The 16,960-nt window shown below is 54.3% G+C and overlaps 5 protein-coding genes across 5 annotated transcripts; 1 reads left to right on the top strand and 4 right to left on the bottom strand.

Annotated features, from left to right (window-relative positions):
* Window positions 1-1,311: 1,311 nt before the first annotated feature.
* On the bottom strand, window positions 1,312-2,937 carry J4E79_008116 (uncharacterized protein; the record flags this gene model as incomplete). Its single annotated transcript, XM_049356975.1, has 1 exon — window positions 1,312-2,937. One exon carries the CDS (start codon window positions 2,935-2,937, stop codon window positions 1,312-1,314), a length of 1,626 nt encoding a protein of 541 aa, XP_049208339.1.
* A 1,014-nt stretch (window positions 2,938-3,951) lies between these two features.
* J4E79_008115 (uncharacterized protein) lies at window positions 3,952-5,198 on the top strand (the record flags this gene model as incomplete). Its single annotated transcript, XM_049356974.1, has 2 exons — window positions 3,952-4,290; window positions 4,341-5,198. The coding sequence occupies 2 exons, from the start codon at window positions 3,952-3,954 to the stop codon at window positions 5,196-5,198; spliced, it is 1,197 nt and encodes a 398-aa protein (XP_049208338.1).
* Window positions 5,199-5,420: 222 nt separating this feature from the next.
* On the bottom strand, window positions 5,421-9,619 carry J4E79_008114 (uncharacterized protein; the record flags this gene model as incomplete). Its single annotated transcript, XM_049356973.1, has 7 exons — window positions 5,421-6,881; window positions 6,930-7,240; window positions 7,290-8,025; window positions 8,452-8,867; window positions 8,914-9,430; window positions 9,478-9,501; window positions 9,551-9,619. 7 exons carry the CDS (start codon window positions 9,617-9,619, stop codon window positions 5,421-5,423), a joined length of 3,534 nt encoding a protein of 1,177 aa, XP_049208337.1.
* Window positions 9,620-11,898: 2,279 nt separating this feature from the next.
* J4E79_008113 (uncharacterized protein) lies at window positions 11,899-12,885 on the bottom strand (the record flags this gene model as incomplete). The annotated part of the gene is made up of 2 exons (XM_049356972.1): window positions 11,899-12,537; window positions 12,622-12,885. The coding sequence occupies 2 exons, from the start codon at window positions 12,883-12,885 to the stop codon at window positions 11,899-11,901; spliced, it is 903 nt and encodes a 300-aa protein (XP_049208336.1).
* Window positions 12,886-14,189: 1,304 nt separating this feature from the next.
* On the bottom strand, window positions 14,190-15,960 carry J4E79_008112 (uncharacterized protein; the record flags this gene model as incomplete). Its single annotated transcript, XM_049356971.1, has 3 exons — window positions 14,190-15,416; window positions 15,588-15,847; window positions 15,936-15,960. 3 exons carry the CDS (start codon window positions 15,958-15,960, stop codon window positions 14,190-14,192), a joined length of 1,512 nt encoding a protein of 503 aa, XP_049208335.1.
* Window positions 15,961-16,960: the final 1,000 nt, after the last annotated feature.

Raw genomic sequence — 16,960 nt, 5'->3', positions numbered from 1 at the left:
ATTTGCATCTTTGGGTTGAGTTCGCCGCAGTGCTCGTATGTCATCGTCAATGTCATCCCAGTGGCCGCGAGGTTCGTATGGGTCAGTAGCAGTGGGCTCTTGTGTATTGCTGCCCGAGACACGATGCTCTCGCGCACTAATGCTCGACTCAAAGAGGGCATCATATGAGATTCCATCTGCCACGTGTGATGAGGACGCGCTCTGCGCTGCAGTTCTTTGACTCGAATGATCTGGGCTGATGTCTATCGGTAAATCTGGCAACGGCCGACGTGGAACGAGGTAGCACTCCCTCTTGGACAGCGGTCCCGCCTGAATATCGAGGGTATTGAGCTCGTTTGCTCCTTCAAAGTATTCTGGATGAACCGGCTCGTCCGAACTTCGGCAAACGTCTGCGCTCCGCGCGCCGATTTCTTGTTGTTCGCCTGTCACTGAAGCCGTCCCGAGCGGTAGTGGTGGTAGCGGACGCTGATACGCACCCAAAAGATCATCGCATTGTTCAATTGGCTTGTGTGAGCCGGTCCGACCAGATTCGTTGTTGGAAGGAGTCGATTGTTGCATCCGTGGATGTGATGATGGCAGGTCGCACACCGTCACCTCAGATGGAGCTAACGAGTGGCTTCCGCGTGGAGTGACAGCCCGTGTAATGTGATTTGGTGTATCTCCCGATCTTGTACGCTCTGGCAACGGCTTTCGATTGGGAAGTGATGTTTGTCTTTTGCTATACTGTCCCGTTCTGCGTAATGTTGCTGATTCGACATACTGCGCAGGACTGCCTGCCGCAGTCTGGGTGAAATTGTTGTTTTGATCGCAGTCTTCAGTCTCAAAAGGTTCTGTGTCGATGAAAACCTGCAATACAGGTGTCGTTGATGTTCGAAGAGGTTTTGGAATAAGGCTGTCCGGACTCGACGGTCGTGAAGAGGCTTCGGTGACGCAATAAGCTTGATAAGGCCGCCTGGGGAGTGTGTCATTTAGTAAAAGCAGCGCCTCGCCAGGCCCTTCTTCAGGTATTCCAGAGGGTATAAAATGGGTGTGATCCATGGGTTTGGAGATTTCTAGAAATTGAGAGATTGCGCGAGATTAAGTTAGGGGAGTGGAAGAGGGGAGGTGGTAGATTCATTGAGAAAGTGATACTGTACGCCCAACATACATTGCCTGAGTGTTTGTCTCTGTCGCTTTTCTAGACGTTCCACCGACGAAGGTCCCGAATCCGCCTGTTGACCGTAACGTCATCACCCCGAGCACGTACCTCGTGACTGAGGCAGCAACAGCAAACGGTCGTGATCGAGAGCCATATCGTCCGTGCACAAACTCTTAAATTCCGAGCGCAGAGTAACAGTCGTGCGCACCTTTCCTCAGGCCTTGTTCGAAAAGCCAAGTGAAGCCACCTCTGTATCCACTCTCTCTAATTCGCTTGAGGACCCACAATTCGAACATGCCAATCTTGTCGCCTTTTGTTTCTCTGCACCCAAAGAAGGCGAGAGCGTCTTGATACCCGACTTGCCAACCATGTTCGTACTTTTCGTGCTCATAGTGACCGTTGGGATCCACTCCACTCCAGTAAGACACGTGCTGTTGGACAGCCTCATGCATCCGCCCGTCTTTTTCGTGTCTGGCTTTCTCGACCACCCCACGCCTATCATCAGCGGACATTGTTGTGTACTGAGGTGGCACAATGCTCCCGTCTTCCGTTTTAGCTTTGAAGCCCCACTCACCACCAGGCATCCAATCCATTTTCCAGGTCCAGAAGAAACTGCCGCCAGCTCGTTGCTGGTACCGCCTACTCTGCGCTTGACCAAACTGCTGCACGAGCTCTTCCTTGGGGACTCCGCCGCCCTTGGCCCAAGAGTCTTCGGTCATGACGCAGGAGTACTCGCCAACAATGACTTGTACTGCACCACGGTCATGGACGGAGCCTTCTTTACCGTCAAGCTGTCCAAGCTTGGTGCCGGCCTCTTCCGTGATTTGCTGTGGTGTCTTTGCTTTATCTTCGTCTGTGAAAGCCCAGTAGTAGTGCGTATCGATCACTACTGGGCACTGCGGGTGCGAGTAGATGGAGTTCTTCTGCAAAGTCCAGTCGACTGCTTTCTCTAGGTGCCAACCGTCGGAGATGATGATAGGAATGCCGGGATCGATAGCAGAGACAGCAGCTATGCATTCATCGTACCACTCATACATGCGTTCTGATTCCCACTCAGCCTCATTGACGAGCTGGAGACCGGCAATTTCAGCTCCAGCTTTTGTGTCCTCAGCAATGAATTGGCAGCAGTGAACGCCCAGCGCGCGGTTGGTATGGCTGGTCCAGAGTTCAGCACGCCCACTGTTGGTACCGGAGTGTTCCTGCGCGTTTCCACCTCCTGGCAATGCATGTAGATCGATGAGAACACCAATAGAGCGTGCACGCAGGCGTTGGATCAGGGTGCGGATACTATTCCATGCTCCAGTGTATATTTCTGCGTACGGCTCGAAAGGTGTGCCCTGGGTGAAAACAGCTCCGGGGAGGTCGTAGTAACCGATGGGCAGGCGGACGGTAGTGCATTTGGCTACATTAGCGAGCCATCCGATGGCGTTATCGGTTACGATGTTGGCCCAATGCTCTTCGAACTTTTGTTTCGTTTCAGCTATGCCAATCTTGTCGACCCAGGCCTGTACTGCTGCAAGCTCGCTTGATCCCTCAGAACCGTCAGGAAATCGAGAGCCTTGAAGCCATCGTTCAATGACGTAGACCGAGCCGAGGTTAGTGCCATGATGATAGCGGTAGCGAAGTATATCTAGAGTTGTCGGATCGCTGATTCCATGTTGCTGCCCTTGCTGATGAGCTGGAGGAAAGTGGTGTTGATGTTGTGCCTCAGCGGCTCCGTCAAATTTTGAGTTGCAAGGCTCGTCGCGTTGAGTGAAGCCTTTGAGTTCGGCTTTGGCTTTTTGAAGGAAGCCCTTCATCGTGGATATGCTGATCGGGTTAGTACTAGTGAGCGGATGCCTCAGTTGGGTAACGAACAGATTGTTGATAGATGCTCAGATCGAGTTTCAAGGTGCAGGTGAGTCTCTGGACTTAAACAAGTTCTGTTGTAGGGGTTTTGAGGATTGAAAGTCGAGTGTATATAGGGTTGGCTGTGCTGGTGAGTAGGTGTGGCTGAGCCATCATGGTGGAGCAATGGAGCCGCGTAGCCGTGCATTTGCTTCTATTTTGATGACGTAAGACAAGGCATGGAGACCCGTAGGCAAGTGCGGCCGGCATGCACGTAGGTTCGTGCACAGAAACTGTGGCTGCATCTTATCGTGCTATCTTATCTGTGCAAGTGCCTCGGAACTTTGACGAACGCGTGGGTTCTCTAGCTTGAGACGCGCCGTACTAGAGTCGTGGTGGTCTATTCACGGCAAAGTGACAGAACCATGGCTAAGAAGATGTGAACAAACCATCATCCACGTGTCCTTGTCGTAGAATACTCGTCGAGGTGACTCTGCAACAGCAACGGGGAAAGTGCAGAGAGGATGTCCTTCACGCCACGCGTTCTTCGAGGGCCCCAACAGGTGTCGTTCGACGCGTAATTCAACGCAAATGTGTAACGATAGTAGATAGATGATTGAGGAATAGAATTGGAACACCTCCCAGTCATGCCAACTTTGTGCTGTGCTAGTTCAGGCGCCATCCCGCCTTCTCGCCAAGCTGGACCCTGACATGCCACCCAATCGCGTCGCCTAGCGCCTCTGCTGCGACTTCCCCAACCGCGACGCGACTGCTCCCACACCATCACCCTCATTCCAATTCTGTTTTGATTTGTCTTTCCCAACGTTGAACACGACACAGAAAGAATCAGTACTATCTTGTGGCTACACTTCCGTCCCACATCACAAGAGCGCATCCACGCGCGTCATTCGTCCCGTCTCAACGCGTCGCAATATCCCTCAAGTCGCAAAGACAACATGAGCGCCACAACACCGCAGCGGCCAAACATGGCCACTCAGTATACCCCCTCCAAGACACCCTCGCGACGCGTGCTTGGGGATCTCACCCCAAAGGCCATAAATACGCCCTCTACCCCTCATGGACCGTCTGAAGTCGCTCGAGCCCAAAGCCCGCTGAAGCAGGTTACTACGCACACCCCGACCAACCCTGTCGGCAAGGAAAACCTCATGACTCCCCAGACCAACTCAAACAGCAAGAAGAGGGGCATAGAAGAGGTCGACGGCGCTGAGGCCGTTGATAGTGTGAAGATGCTGGCCCACGCCCGCAATGAGAGTCTTCCTACCGCCGGCGTGCGCCTAACCACTGATGCGGTGCAGAAGCATACGGTAGGCCACACGCGATACTGACGCGTCTTTACACCACTGACATATCGAAGGAGAATAACCCCATTGGCCTCGCAGATCCTGGATCTCCCACCGAGCGCGCTACACCAACACCCTCGCCCGAACCAGAGCCGATCCAAGCGTCTCAGAAGAGCAATCAGTCCTTCTCCGACCTTCTCAACTATGAGTTGTGTGCCAGCCAGAAGAGCGAACATGGAGAACGTGTAGCTATGCCGGCGGCTCCCCCCGCACCAGCACCCGTGGAAGGACAGAGGAAATCGCGTGCCGAACAGTTGCGCACGCGTCTCAAGTTTGGATTGTATAAGCTCAAGACAAATCAAGTCACCAAACGCGACGCGGACATCATTGGACCCTACGAAGCTCGCGCCTCTTACTCGTCGGACGCGCTCAACGCGTCAAGATCAACCGCCATGACAACTTCGCGCGAATCTCTAGGCGATCCCCGCGTACCCAACATCACCGTATCTTCTCCGCGACGCGATCAAGGGCCAGTCTTCGTGAGGGCCAACCTAGATCCCTTCCACCCGATCTCCAAGCTCGGTCCCGCACCCGTTCAATTCGCCATACCCCAAGGCAACATGCCCGCATCATCGCGCATGGTGCCCGGCTATGCATTCACGTCTTCACCACCCGGGCCTCAACTGCCCCACTCAGTAGCCCCCGATCAACTCTCGTCGCCTGTGCGACCCAGGAATTACTACCCTCCGCACTCTGACTCAAGAACACGAATGGGTGAGCACGATGCAGAGCGCATCAACGTGCAGGAAGAGAACCCGCACTACAGGCTTCAAAGAATGAAGCAACAACACTACAGTCTGGCTAGCAGTGTCGGCGGTGTTAAGAGCGACGCCGCAGAAGGCCTGCTACAACTCATGCAAGATACACGGTAGATACCCCATGTAGAAACATGGACACATTATTACTCGTTGCATCCGTGTTTTCTTAAGATCGCCATACTATGGCCTAATCAATTCTTACGAACTGATGATTTGCTCGAAGAAAATATCTCACTGTGATGTTCTTGACGTGACGCTCCATGAGATGAGTGCTAACAAGTTAGGAACATGGCCAGTTTTTTGGTGAGAGTTGCTTTGAAGAGTTGAATTTGGTGACTACAAAGTGCGAACGTTGTCTTCGCTTTCGGTAACCAAGTCGTCAGATCGTGACTCCATGTTTCCATCAACTGGCTGCTCTTCCACCACATCCTCAACAGCTACCGCGTTCTCTTTCGCCTCAACATCGTCCTTCACATCCGGGTATTCCCCAACGCGCTCGACAAGATCGTTCGGCGACTCAATGCTCTGCTCATCCACAGCCTGAGCTCGATCGCCCGATAATCCCATTCTTTTCGCCTTCCGTCCGCTGTTCATATCGCGTGGGCGGACAACGCGAGACGGAGGAAGTGTCTGCTTACTCGCATCAGTGATCAAGTCTGCCATCTTGAAACACCTCTCCACAAAGGCTTTCATCGCACTTTCGTCGCGCAACTCTGTATCGCCATGGCCACTGTAATGCGCAGTGAGCGCGCCGCCCTTGGCACCGAGCTTGCCAGACTGTACAGTATTGTACGAAACAGCTACACCGAATAGTTCTCCAATCACCGGTTGCCGGAACTGGATACCAGAGAAGTGATACGTGACGGTACGCATGCCTTTTTCCTCGCTCGAGAATCCAGGTATGGTCCACTTGGGGATCTGGATGCGGAGAGGTGGCGCAGTGAGGCGACCACCGCTCTCAATGTTGTCTGTTACGGCATCAACCCACGCCTGTACATTCTCGTCATTGTGGTCCCTGTTATTGAAGCTGAGGTTTGCTCGGCGTTGAAATCGTACATCTACGGCCTTGTCTGGGAGCAGAACATCGTGGATACGATGATCGAAGCTCAGTGCGAGTTTGCGGAAAGTGGCTCTGGCACCACTGCGACCAGTACGCATTTGGATCCTGAGTTTGGGCAATATTTGTCCTGGCTCGTGCTCCAGGTCAGGTCTGAATTCGTAGTGCAAAGATGGTGTTTGCAAGCGCGAAACGACAGAATAGTTGGGCGACGTGAAAACACTATTCAGTCCTGGGAATGTTGACAGAAAAGGTGCCTTGGATGGATCAGAAAGAGCAGCTTCCACTACTCGGCTGGGGTCCACATCTTCGAGAGGGAATAGAGCCTGGCCAAATTCGGCGGAGACCTCGTATGTTGGGTTCGGTATCCAATTGCTCAACTCGTGTTTAGGCAATGGCACAGCAGAAGCGGGTCGCAGAATTGTCCCTAGAGTCCGGTTCACGAGACCGTGGAGTGTTGTTTTGGGGGCTTTTGCGGGTTTCGCAGCCTGAGCTTCGACAGTGTCAGGCTCAGTGAGCCGCATGATAGGCATTGACAGACGTCCCAGCTCTCGTTTGCGATACTTGTATTTGAAAGAATCGTGTTCGGTAGGAACCGGCGACAAGAACGCTGCACTCTCGGCACTTCCTAGTTTCTGAGTATCGAAGGTACGCTCAGCTGCATCCTTGAAAGGCAAAAACCTGACCAGTGTCCTTTTTGCCTCTTCTATGGAGCTCACGTCGAAGCCTCTGATTACCAACTAAAAGAATTAGCTCGGTTATGAACGATTTACAGAGATTGTGCATACCATAGACTTGCCGACTGCCTCAATACTCGTGCGAGTCAGAGCCGAGACGACATCAAAGTCTTTCTGTGTATAAAACAAAGTTACCAGATTGGACTTTGAATCCAACGCAACAGGACCATTTGCTAGCTGGCGTAAATAGTTGTTCAGGTTCATCCGCTTCAATTCAGTGTGTTGGAAGGCTTCCTCGATATCATTGGCAGCGTACTCTGCTGTCGTCTTATCGGATGTGATGCGGAGGGCGTTATCCGGTTTGTACATGTCGAGCCTCACTCGTCGGGTCCGTCGAATCTTGTCAAAAAGGGTGTCTTTGTCTGCAGGCATGTTAGCGAGATCCACGATTAAGGATGCTATAGTACGTACCACCAGCCTTAAGCAGCATCACCTGCCACGGTTGCAGAGAAAGCTCTAGCTCTCCGGGGGATTCGATTTCTTCCAAGAGTACGAGATTCCAAACATCCCTCATTATGCGATCAACAAGCAGCTGCTTGCTGACGTTCTTGCGGTAGCCCATGATCTTGACAATACGATCAACGCCAGGCAGGCGTTGAGTTATCGGCGTAGTACCTGGCTGCCATTCTGATCGTTCCACAGGTTGCTTCTGGTTTCCTAGTTGGTCCTTCCGTTTGATGCTGTCGATCACTCCCTGATTGACCTTCTCTTGCCGTATATTCTTTGCGACCGAGTAGAAGATTATCAATTGCTGTTGCGTGAAGCCTTTCATGAGGGTCTTTCTCAGCTTGACAAATGTAGTCTGCTTGACGTGATGCGGCTCATTGGGGTCGCCATCGTTGTTCGGTCGCAAGGTCTCGATCTGCTTGTATATTTCTTCCGGCGCGAGCGCTTTCCCTTCTTCTTCGATTGAGGCAAGAATGTCTGGGACCTCGAGAGGTTCGGAGATTTCGATTACTTCGGCATCTTCGGAGGCTTCGGTGGTTGTGGTGGCTTCTCTTTGTGCTGGTTCCCCGACTTCCCTCAGGACCAAGATATCGGCATCGTCGCCCAATCGCTTGACGCCCAGATCTTGCGAAGTTTCTCGTAGGATCTTTTCTCCCTTCCTCTTCCTCAAGCGATTGATCGGCGTCACTTGTTTTGTGATCTTCAGAGGCGGTGGTTGCTCGTCTTCAGCATCACCGCGGCGGCGTGCAGACGCAGAAAACCTGGCTCGGGATGGTGGGCGAGGAAAAGCGGGCAGTCGCCGTCGGGCAATTTGCGCTTCACATCGGAGGCATACAAATGCACTCGAGGTCCGGGGCGCAAGCATGAAGGAGGACGAAGCGGGGAAAAAGTGCAATGAGGATGGCAGCGACGGGCTCGGAAAGTGCGATGCGTGCTCCAACTTTCGTGACCGCCCTAATTCTGCCATCGCGCTTTCACGTGTGAGGCGCGTCATAGTGCGACGCCCGCGAGCATTACTTCAGAGTTCAATATTAAATGTAGGAATTTGCATTTCAGTGGCACCTTTTGACCTTCAAGTTGGACGACGCCAGCTGCAAAGATCTTCGCGCAGGTCAAACTCATCTACCTCATGGTGTGGACGATGTCGCTTGCGCGACGCCTCTGCCTTCATCTGCGATGCCTGCTGCTCCAAACTTCCCCGGCCCCGCACGTTAGGCGAGTGATTCGATTTCATATCTCCAGGGCGCAGTGTCTCATGCGACTTACGATGAGCGCTGCTGCCGCCGCGCATGTGACCGTGCTCGCTCTCACTCACAGAGCTGCTGCTATCGCCTGCTGCGAATCGCAAGGGCTGAGCTCGTGGCTGCTGGGAGTATGGTTTCTCGCGGTCGCCCCATCCGTCTCCGCCAGCGAATATGTCTTCGATGCATTCGTCTGCCTTGAGCTCGCCAGGTTGTGCGGACCAGTATGCGGCGAGGGTGCGTCTGTACATGTCTTGGAGCTCGCCGGCTTCGCGGGATTTGCTCGTCAGGGAGGGCGCAGCTGTGGGCGTTAGCACGAGTCCCGTGTATAGTTCAGAGTGTCTTACCTCCGTGGTCCTCAAGTTCGGCCTGCTCTCCCGCCATGATACCAGCGATGCCACTGAAGACCTGCGCAGTCTTCAAGGCCGGCGCAACAAAGTTCTTGTCGCCCTCCGTCTGCTTCATATAAATTCCGACCTTGAGCGTGCTGTTGATCTTGCTGTCTTGCATGAGGTACCTCCTCGTGACGCCTGGCTCTTCGCCCGCGATGGTCGCCATCTCGCTCTGCTCCACGTACTCGGCCAGGTTGAGCTTGACCGTTCCTAACGTGATGCGCTCGCCCCTTCCTGAGCCTCGGCCATATTCTTGCACAACTTCCAACTCGACATAACACTCCTGCAGCATGCCATTCTTGTCGACGGTGAGACGGACGGGGAGGGTGATGTCGTAGTTGTAGGCGACTTTATGGTCTTTGACTTGGCAGCTATCTGTGCGACCGCGGTGCTCGGCGGCCGTCGAGTGGGAGAGGTGCCATTTTATGAATGAGGTGCCAGAAACGAGTGGTACGTTGTTGAGGTCGATTATCTGCTGTCGTCAGAGTGTGGTCGTATGCCTGTGTATGGATAGCTCACTCGTAGGTGCAGATCAAATTTTGGCTGCGCAAATGTCAGCCCGTGTAACTTTGAGGTGCTGGCTCAGTCTTACTCGTCGGTTCTTGGGTACTGTGATTGTGAGTGTCTGAGTCGCGAATGCGACGGTGCGGCGCACGGCCATTGCTCACCAAACGCTTGCATGTTGAGAAGAGAAGAGGAGGAACAAGGCGATACGGGGAGGTGAAGGAGTCTGGGTCTCACTCGCGCTGAGCGTGTGACAGGGTTCTTTGTGACTGAGTAGCAGGAGCGATGCTCTGCGACTGCGAAGGTAACAATGGACCCTGACGTGCCTGGCTCCCCGGATGCTCCGAGCCCCAACCGCGCCCTCGCTCCTTCACCCACCACCTCGCTTCACTGCCATGGCTGCAGACGCCGCCGCAGATGCCATCGCAGACTGCGTGCTCCGGGCCTTTGCTCAGCTACCTGAAAAGCGGAAGCCGAGACCCCGCCACGATGGCGCAAGGGAATGGGTACCCCTCGCCGGAATCGTCTTATCTAAAGGTAATCGCTCACTTGCTTCCGGAAGGAGCTATGCTTGCTTATGCTCATGACCTAGTCAAGGTGGCGCTCTATCATGCGTATCGTTAGGGTGAGCCATTTCCATCAGCCGACCTCCGAAGACTGTCTCTTCAACGGGTATCGTGTAGTCCAGTTATCTACCGGGTGTGACACCACACATACACTTCAGACAGCAGGGGCAAAACGCCCCACTGAGGAACCGGAGCTCCTGGATTGCTCTGAACTCAGCATGCTCGAACATACTACGATACGACCTGTGAATAAGTCATGACACCAGCTGAACTTCTCTTAGAACTGGCATGAAATGTCTCCCCTCCAACAAATTACCCCTCGCACACGGCAACATCCTCCACGACTGGCACGCCGAAGTCATAGCACTCCGAGCCTTCAACCGATACCTTCTAGATGAATGCATGCTCATCTCGACGCCGCCTTATCCAACATCCGACTTCCTTCGGAGGCTGTCGCCTGACGAACATTCCGAAAGTCTACGCCAGCCGTTCACCATCCGAGAAGATGTGTCCATTCACATGTATTGCTCTGAAGCTCCCTGTGGAGATGCCAGTATGGAGCTCACCATGGCTGCGCAGGAAGATGCAACGCCGTGGACTAGTGCACCACCAACTCTATCTACCGCATCTGATGCAGTTGACCAAGTAGACACTTTGGCTCTTCGAGGTCGGTCGAACTTCTCTCTTCTAGGCATTGTCCGTGCAAAGCCTTCGCGACCTGATGCCCCGCCTACGCTGAGCAAATCTTGCACCGACAAATTGGCAGTCAAACAAGCTACCTCCTTGCTGTCATCTACATCATCTCTACTAATCAGCCCTCGGAATGCTTACTTGGAGACTCTGGTTCTGCCAGACTCCCAATACGTACCACAAGCATGCGAGCGGGCCTTTTCCTCCTCAGGTCGACTCAAGAGTCTCGGCCCTAAGCATACCACAGAGTGGAAAGGCGGCTATCGTTTCCAACCGTTCAATATCCTTCCAACCACCCGCGAGTTCACGTGGTCGCGCCGCGCATTATCTACTGCCGAGAAAGCGGTGCCTAGTAATCTCTCCGCTGTGTGGACGCCAGGCTGGCAGGAGACTTTGATCGGCGGTGTCCTGCAGGGTCGGAAACAATTAGACCCCCGGGGAGCAAGTAAAATATGTCGGAAGGGACTATGTATGGAAGCTCTTCGTTTAGCAGGAGTATTGGGTGGAGCGGTGGCGGCTAGTGAGGCGCTTCGCATGAAGACGTATGCGGACCTGAAAAAGTCTGAAGGGCTGGAAGAGAGGATCAAAGTCAAAGATGACATACGCAAAGCACTGAAGGGATGGGTAAGAAATACTGGTGACGACCACTTCTCCCTAAAAGCCTCTGCGTCAGCAACCTAGATTCATATTTTGAAATTGAACACACTTCAAATATCTTTGATGCCATCTTTGCTCTCACGAAAAGTACCCCACGCACCAGTCCTACCTCCCCACCGATCACTCACTATCTCCAGCACGCTCACCATCTCAATACCTCGCTTCGTCCCTTTCCCCCCAGAATCACTGTAGTACACTTTCGCGTCCATCTTCCGTCTCGGTAACCGACTCACCAACACCTCCATATCCATGTACCGTCCTAGTAAATGCACCAAATTCGGTACAACATCGTTACTCGCAAAAATGGAAGATGGAAGTGGGGGCTCTCGTCGCTGTTGCGGAGGCAGAGGGCCTAGCTGATTTTGTGGTACAGGGCGTTTTGGTGAGGAAGCGCGTGGAGGAAGAGCTGGGTTCACGAGAAGAGTGTGGATTGCGTGGGCCTGTGTAAGATTTGAGAGCGTTGTGAGGAAGGTGGCTGCTACTGCGTTTGCTGGGAGTGGTCAGTCAATGTTGGAGCTGGGGTTTAATGGTAGATACCTTGCATATAGTCTTTCTTCAACAAAGGGTTGAGGACTTGAGCGAGGTTGTCGATCAAAATGATCTTCATTGGTCCAGGTACAATCTCTGCATTTATAGTTTCTGATGCCTCGATCCGCGTTGGCTCTGGGTTCTGTACAGGGTGCGCTGCTGTGGTGTCGGTAACGTCTGAATCGAATAACATCTCCTCGTCGTCTTCTTCGTCTTCACTATCCGCGACATAAGTTCGCTTCACTGGCACCTTCTCGACGGGCGGCTTCTCCTGCGCAGACTCCTCAATGGGTAAAGTCGCTTTCGTCTCCTCAGGACTTGAAGCACGTTCAAGATCCTTCTTCTTTTCGATCCCATCCCGGATCTCACCAATGGCCTCTCTCACACCCACGAAATCGAAAACACGCATAATCTTGACACGGTCAAGTACCTTTGCTGCCAGATCCTCAGTCGAAATTTCAAGCGCCTGGTTTAGTGAGACACGTAAGGACGTTTGGATATCTGGTCGTCGTGACAGTTGAGCGACGATCATGGTGTAAAGTCGCAGTACATCGAAGTTGCCTGTAGTATCAACAACAGCAGCGGTCGAGTTCTCGTATTGAAGAAGAGAGCTCGCAAGCAGGGTGCAGCACATCTAAAAGCGTTAGTTTGTAGCTCTTTTGTCTTAGAACTCCTTCGTGATGTATTGTTGCTCGATATCCAGAATTGGGATACTCACCTCACTCCCACCCGCCCCAGCTTCTCCACTGACTCCTACAACTCTTCCGCTCTGTATGCCACCACCGAAAGATTCGTCTAAGCTCTTAACTTCAGTTTGTAGTACGTTCCCTCCAACCCCATTTTGGTGTTGGAGATTGACATTGCACACGCTCTCGAGCAGCTCATCGAGGTCTTGGTCGCCAATCAACTGGGATGCAAACAACGGCTCTGCGGGTCTTGCTGATATACTCAACCTATCAATAGCTAGTTGAGCGGCAGCCATATCGCCATTTAGTGTACGACGGTGAGACACGGTACTGTGAGTGTAATGGTGCAGGCTTGTCGAAACCGCATTCGGAAAGGGAAGCGCTAGCGCGAGATGGAATAGAGGAAGGCGCAACGTTTGTTGAAAACGTACAATTCTACTGTTCATCAACTTGGAGACATGTTGACAGACAACGAAAACAATGTGACTACCAGGATCACGTGCATGCGGGAATCTCTTCAACATTGCCTAGAACTAGACCCATCGCTGTCTCGACGCGCCAGGCCTTCATCAAAGAAGAGCAGCACCTGCACTTCCATCCTTCTTCACGTACTAAATGACTAAGTGATGCATCCACGTCATGTCCTAACTCTACAAAATCCTGAGCCTATGTATGCACTACATGCTCAACCCAAACCTGAGGCATCAATCAACGCCTATCAGCCCGCAGATACGTATCGCAGCTAACCTCTTCCACAACAACGCACCATCCAATCGACTAACCGACACTAGGCAAATATCTCGCCGAAACGTGGCATCGAAGATCTTACTGGAGAAATACGGTGGTGGCTTGCGATCCAAACTTCCGCGCCGCCGATCTTAGTGCTGGCGTCGTGGCGTGCGGCTGAGAGCATTGATATCGGTGATAAATCCTCAGGTCATGTGCCAGGGGCAACGCAGCTGCGGCGTCGAGGTCCGCTCCTCAAGGATTGGGCAGTAAGCTCGAGTGGGGGTTTCTTGGGCGACAGGAACGCGTCAAGGACGATCCTAGCGGGTGCCAGGAACAGTCGGATGCCCCTGAACATCGAGCGGGTCTAGATGGCGATCAACGGGGGCAAATAAACGGCATCACATGTGTAGAGTTCCAATGGTATGGTTTCTTGATGTTTGCAAATTTTGATTCCTAGCTACAGATTCTACGCCTCGCATCCCCAAACTATCGCAAACTTGATGTGTTATAAGAGCTATGCAAGTAGCCCAATTTCTGCGCATTGAAAGGAAAAAGTGACTCGATTGAAAAAATTGAAGCTGGTGGTTTGAAGAAGGGAGAGCCTTCTTGATCTTGTTGAAGCGTGCCTGAGTTCTGTTACACATGAGTGGTATCCAGACCTCGTGCTTTCAAGCCCCAACGACTCCAGCGCCAGACGGAAGGAAAGTGTATGTCCCGAAGGGAGGTGTGTGACGATAGGAGAAATAAGCTGGCTGCAGTCGTCGCCGTGGCGCGATATACATCGTGTCTTTATGTCCTTCGAGAGGGACTTAAGCCGCTCAGAGAGAGATGAGTGAAGTGGTCGAATCATTTCAACCATGCCTGTGACTTCTCAAGCGGGACGTCGACGTCCGCCCTTGAGAGACTTGACGCGGTTGAGGAACCCATTGCTGGGCTTGGCCTCGCCTGTGGGGGATCCTACGCTGTCGGTGGTGATGGATCGTTGTAGCGCAGCGCCCCGAGGTGGTGAAGCTCCGCCCTCGTTGGTCTTGATGGCTGCGCCCTTGGCGTCGTAGGCCTTATCGTAGTCGTCGCTGAAAAAAGGGTTCTGCTCCGCGGCCTTGGTCTGCGAGATGGCTCCGGCGCTGTAAGGGCCGCTTGGGCTGGTGGCAGCTCCGTAGCGTGCCTCGGGCGAAGTGATGCGTGGGCCGTCACCGTAACGACGGGGCTGAGAGATACCGCGGAATCGCTGGGCGATGGACTTCTTGCGACCGAGACCGCCATCAGCTAGTTGCTTCTGCCTCTGAGCATCGGACTCTTCTTGGATCGCTTTGCGGGAAGCCGGGGCGCCCTCAAGGAAGGTGGATGTTCCAAGACCATGGGTCTGCTCGCCGTGTACAATGTCTTCTCGGCCCTTTGCGCTGAACTCTGCGGCCACTGGGGCTGGCTTCTTCCACTCGGTCTCGGCACCGGCAAAGTCGGTGAAGCCCTCGGCACCCCTGCCATGGATCCTGTCCAGATCGATCTTTGTGTTCAGAGGTCCAGAACCACCCAGAGTGTTGTTGGCTGAACCGACGGGGAAAGCATGCATGGGTGCGCGCTGGTCCTTCTTACGGTTGCGGTGGGGTTGCACAGCGTCGTACGGTCCATCGTGGTGGATCATGCTAGGTCCGTAGATGCCAGTCACATCGAGTTTGTCGATGAGATCAAGACCCTGCGGCCTGCGGACCTTCTTGCCGCCAGATTTGCTGTCCTTGCCGTCTCTAGCACGCTCTTCGCGCTCCTTGCGGCGCTCCCTGCGTCTGCGCTCTTCACGCGGGTCGAGCGAGCCTCGGTCGATAATGGAGGATTCGGAGTTGCGTCGGGGACGGCGGTTCTCGCGGCGTTCAGGGCTGTTGAGCTGGGGAGGGCGAGACGAGCTGGGAGGTCCACGTGGTCGAGAGCCTCCCCGAGAAGCTTCTCGCATGCGCTGTCTCTCCTCTTCAGAGCGCGAGGGGCGGTGACCTGCACGGGGATCGGTGCCGCTGCGAGCAGGGGCAGGTCGTGGCGGGGGGGCTCGCTTCTTATCGGTGTCGTCGATGGTGAGGTTGGCCTGGGTGAGGGCAGGATAGTCAGCGAACTGCATCACAAAGCGCCTGAAGCGGTCCATGTTGATGGCTCAATGGCGGTGGTGTAGCTAGAGACTGCACCGCGTTTTACTACAGCGTGCAGCGTGCGCGGCTTGCACGACGTGACGGCGTTGGCAGCCGTCACGGCACGGGCGATTGGCCTGCAAGGGGGAGGAACGTACAAAGAGCTCTTCGGCGGCGAAGCCAAAGTTTGATTTCTTGGGAGAGTCCTTCATGGTGGCCGACATGTCAACGAGGTCTCTGGATGCCTCCTTGTTAAACTCGGCCTCGAAGGTAGATATAAAGGGATTGCGCGACATTGGTCTGCTGCCCGAGCTCGAGCGGTTGGCACTGGCGGGCGAGGGGAAACCGGGAGAGGCAGCGCGGCGGAAGGGGTTGTTGGAGGAGAGGTTGAGCTGCAGGCCTGGCGAGGGTCGCCTTTCTGTAGATAAGCAATATGATCAGCGGCGCGTCCTATTTCGTCACAGCCCAAGTCTCGGTGAAACAGGCAAATTCAGGAGCAGCCTTACCTGGCATTGACGGCTCTGCAAACATGATGCCGTCTGCTGCTCACAACCCTGCTGGGCGGCCCAATCAAACACTGGCGCCGCGGGAGACGACAGGCGTGCTTTGTGCAACTGCTGGCTGGTGACGCACGGCGGGCAATCCTGTTCCTGCGCGCCTCGCCTACGGCAGAAGCAGCAATAGGGGCGCGGATTTGCTAAGACTGGCGGTACCGATGCTGCTGTGTTTCGCGCTGAGGATAGACGGGCCCCGTTGGCGGGCAGGCGACAGGCGGGCGGGGCGCGTGTTTGATGGGCTGGTGTTTGAGGCCCGTTAGTAGTCTATGCAACGCCTATGGAATACAGGACAGCAATGCGCGGGGGCTGGGCGTGGGTGGAGTGGTGACGGTGAGGGAGGAAAGCAAAAGCAGGTGATGGCAATGGCAATGGCAATGGCAGTGATTAATGCACAGGAGGCAGGAGGCGGGAGCAGAGGGAGCAGTAGGCCGTCGAGAGCAAGCGCGGCCTAGCTAGGCTTTTAGAGGGCGCTGGGCTGGGCCTCGTGTTTACCGCAACCGCAAAACCGTGGGTGCGTGGTTCCGTGGCGCCGTCTGTCTGTGATTCGAGCGCCCGATCACGAGCTTCCCAGAACGCTCCTGGGCAGCCACTTTGGCCCGGAAAAGACTGTCTAGACGGCAACTCAGGGTGCCAATCCGCTATGCTGTGGGGTCAAGGCCCGAGCTGCACGTGCACGGCAGCGCAGGGGCATTGGACCTCGATGTGCATCGCTTTTGCATTTGGCTGCGCTGGACGCCCTCTGTTTGTGTCGGCCGCCTGCAGAGAGAGTGCGCACGCAGAGCATGATACACGTCTGGTAGAGGCCGCCTCAACGAATCCCAAAACACCGCCTCTCCGTAGCCAGCGCCAACAACTATCTCCATCACTGCATACATCCCACCGCCATCGTCGACGACAAGCTCATCAACCCTGCCGTCCTTGCACCTGTTTGTGCAAGTGCGTGATCCTTAGCCCGCCTCATCTACCCAACTGGA

Source organism: Alternaria viburni (genome assembly GCF_023758015.1).
Source record: "Alternaria viburni strain BMP 2772 chromosome Unknown scaffold_19, whole genome shotgun sequence".
Lineage (NCBI taxonomy): Eukaryota > Fungi > Ascomycota > Dothideomycetes > Pleosporales > Pleosporaceae > Alternaria > Alternaria viburni.
Note: the sequence above shows the minus strand (reverse complement) of the source record. Positions and strands in the feature narration are given on the sequence as shown.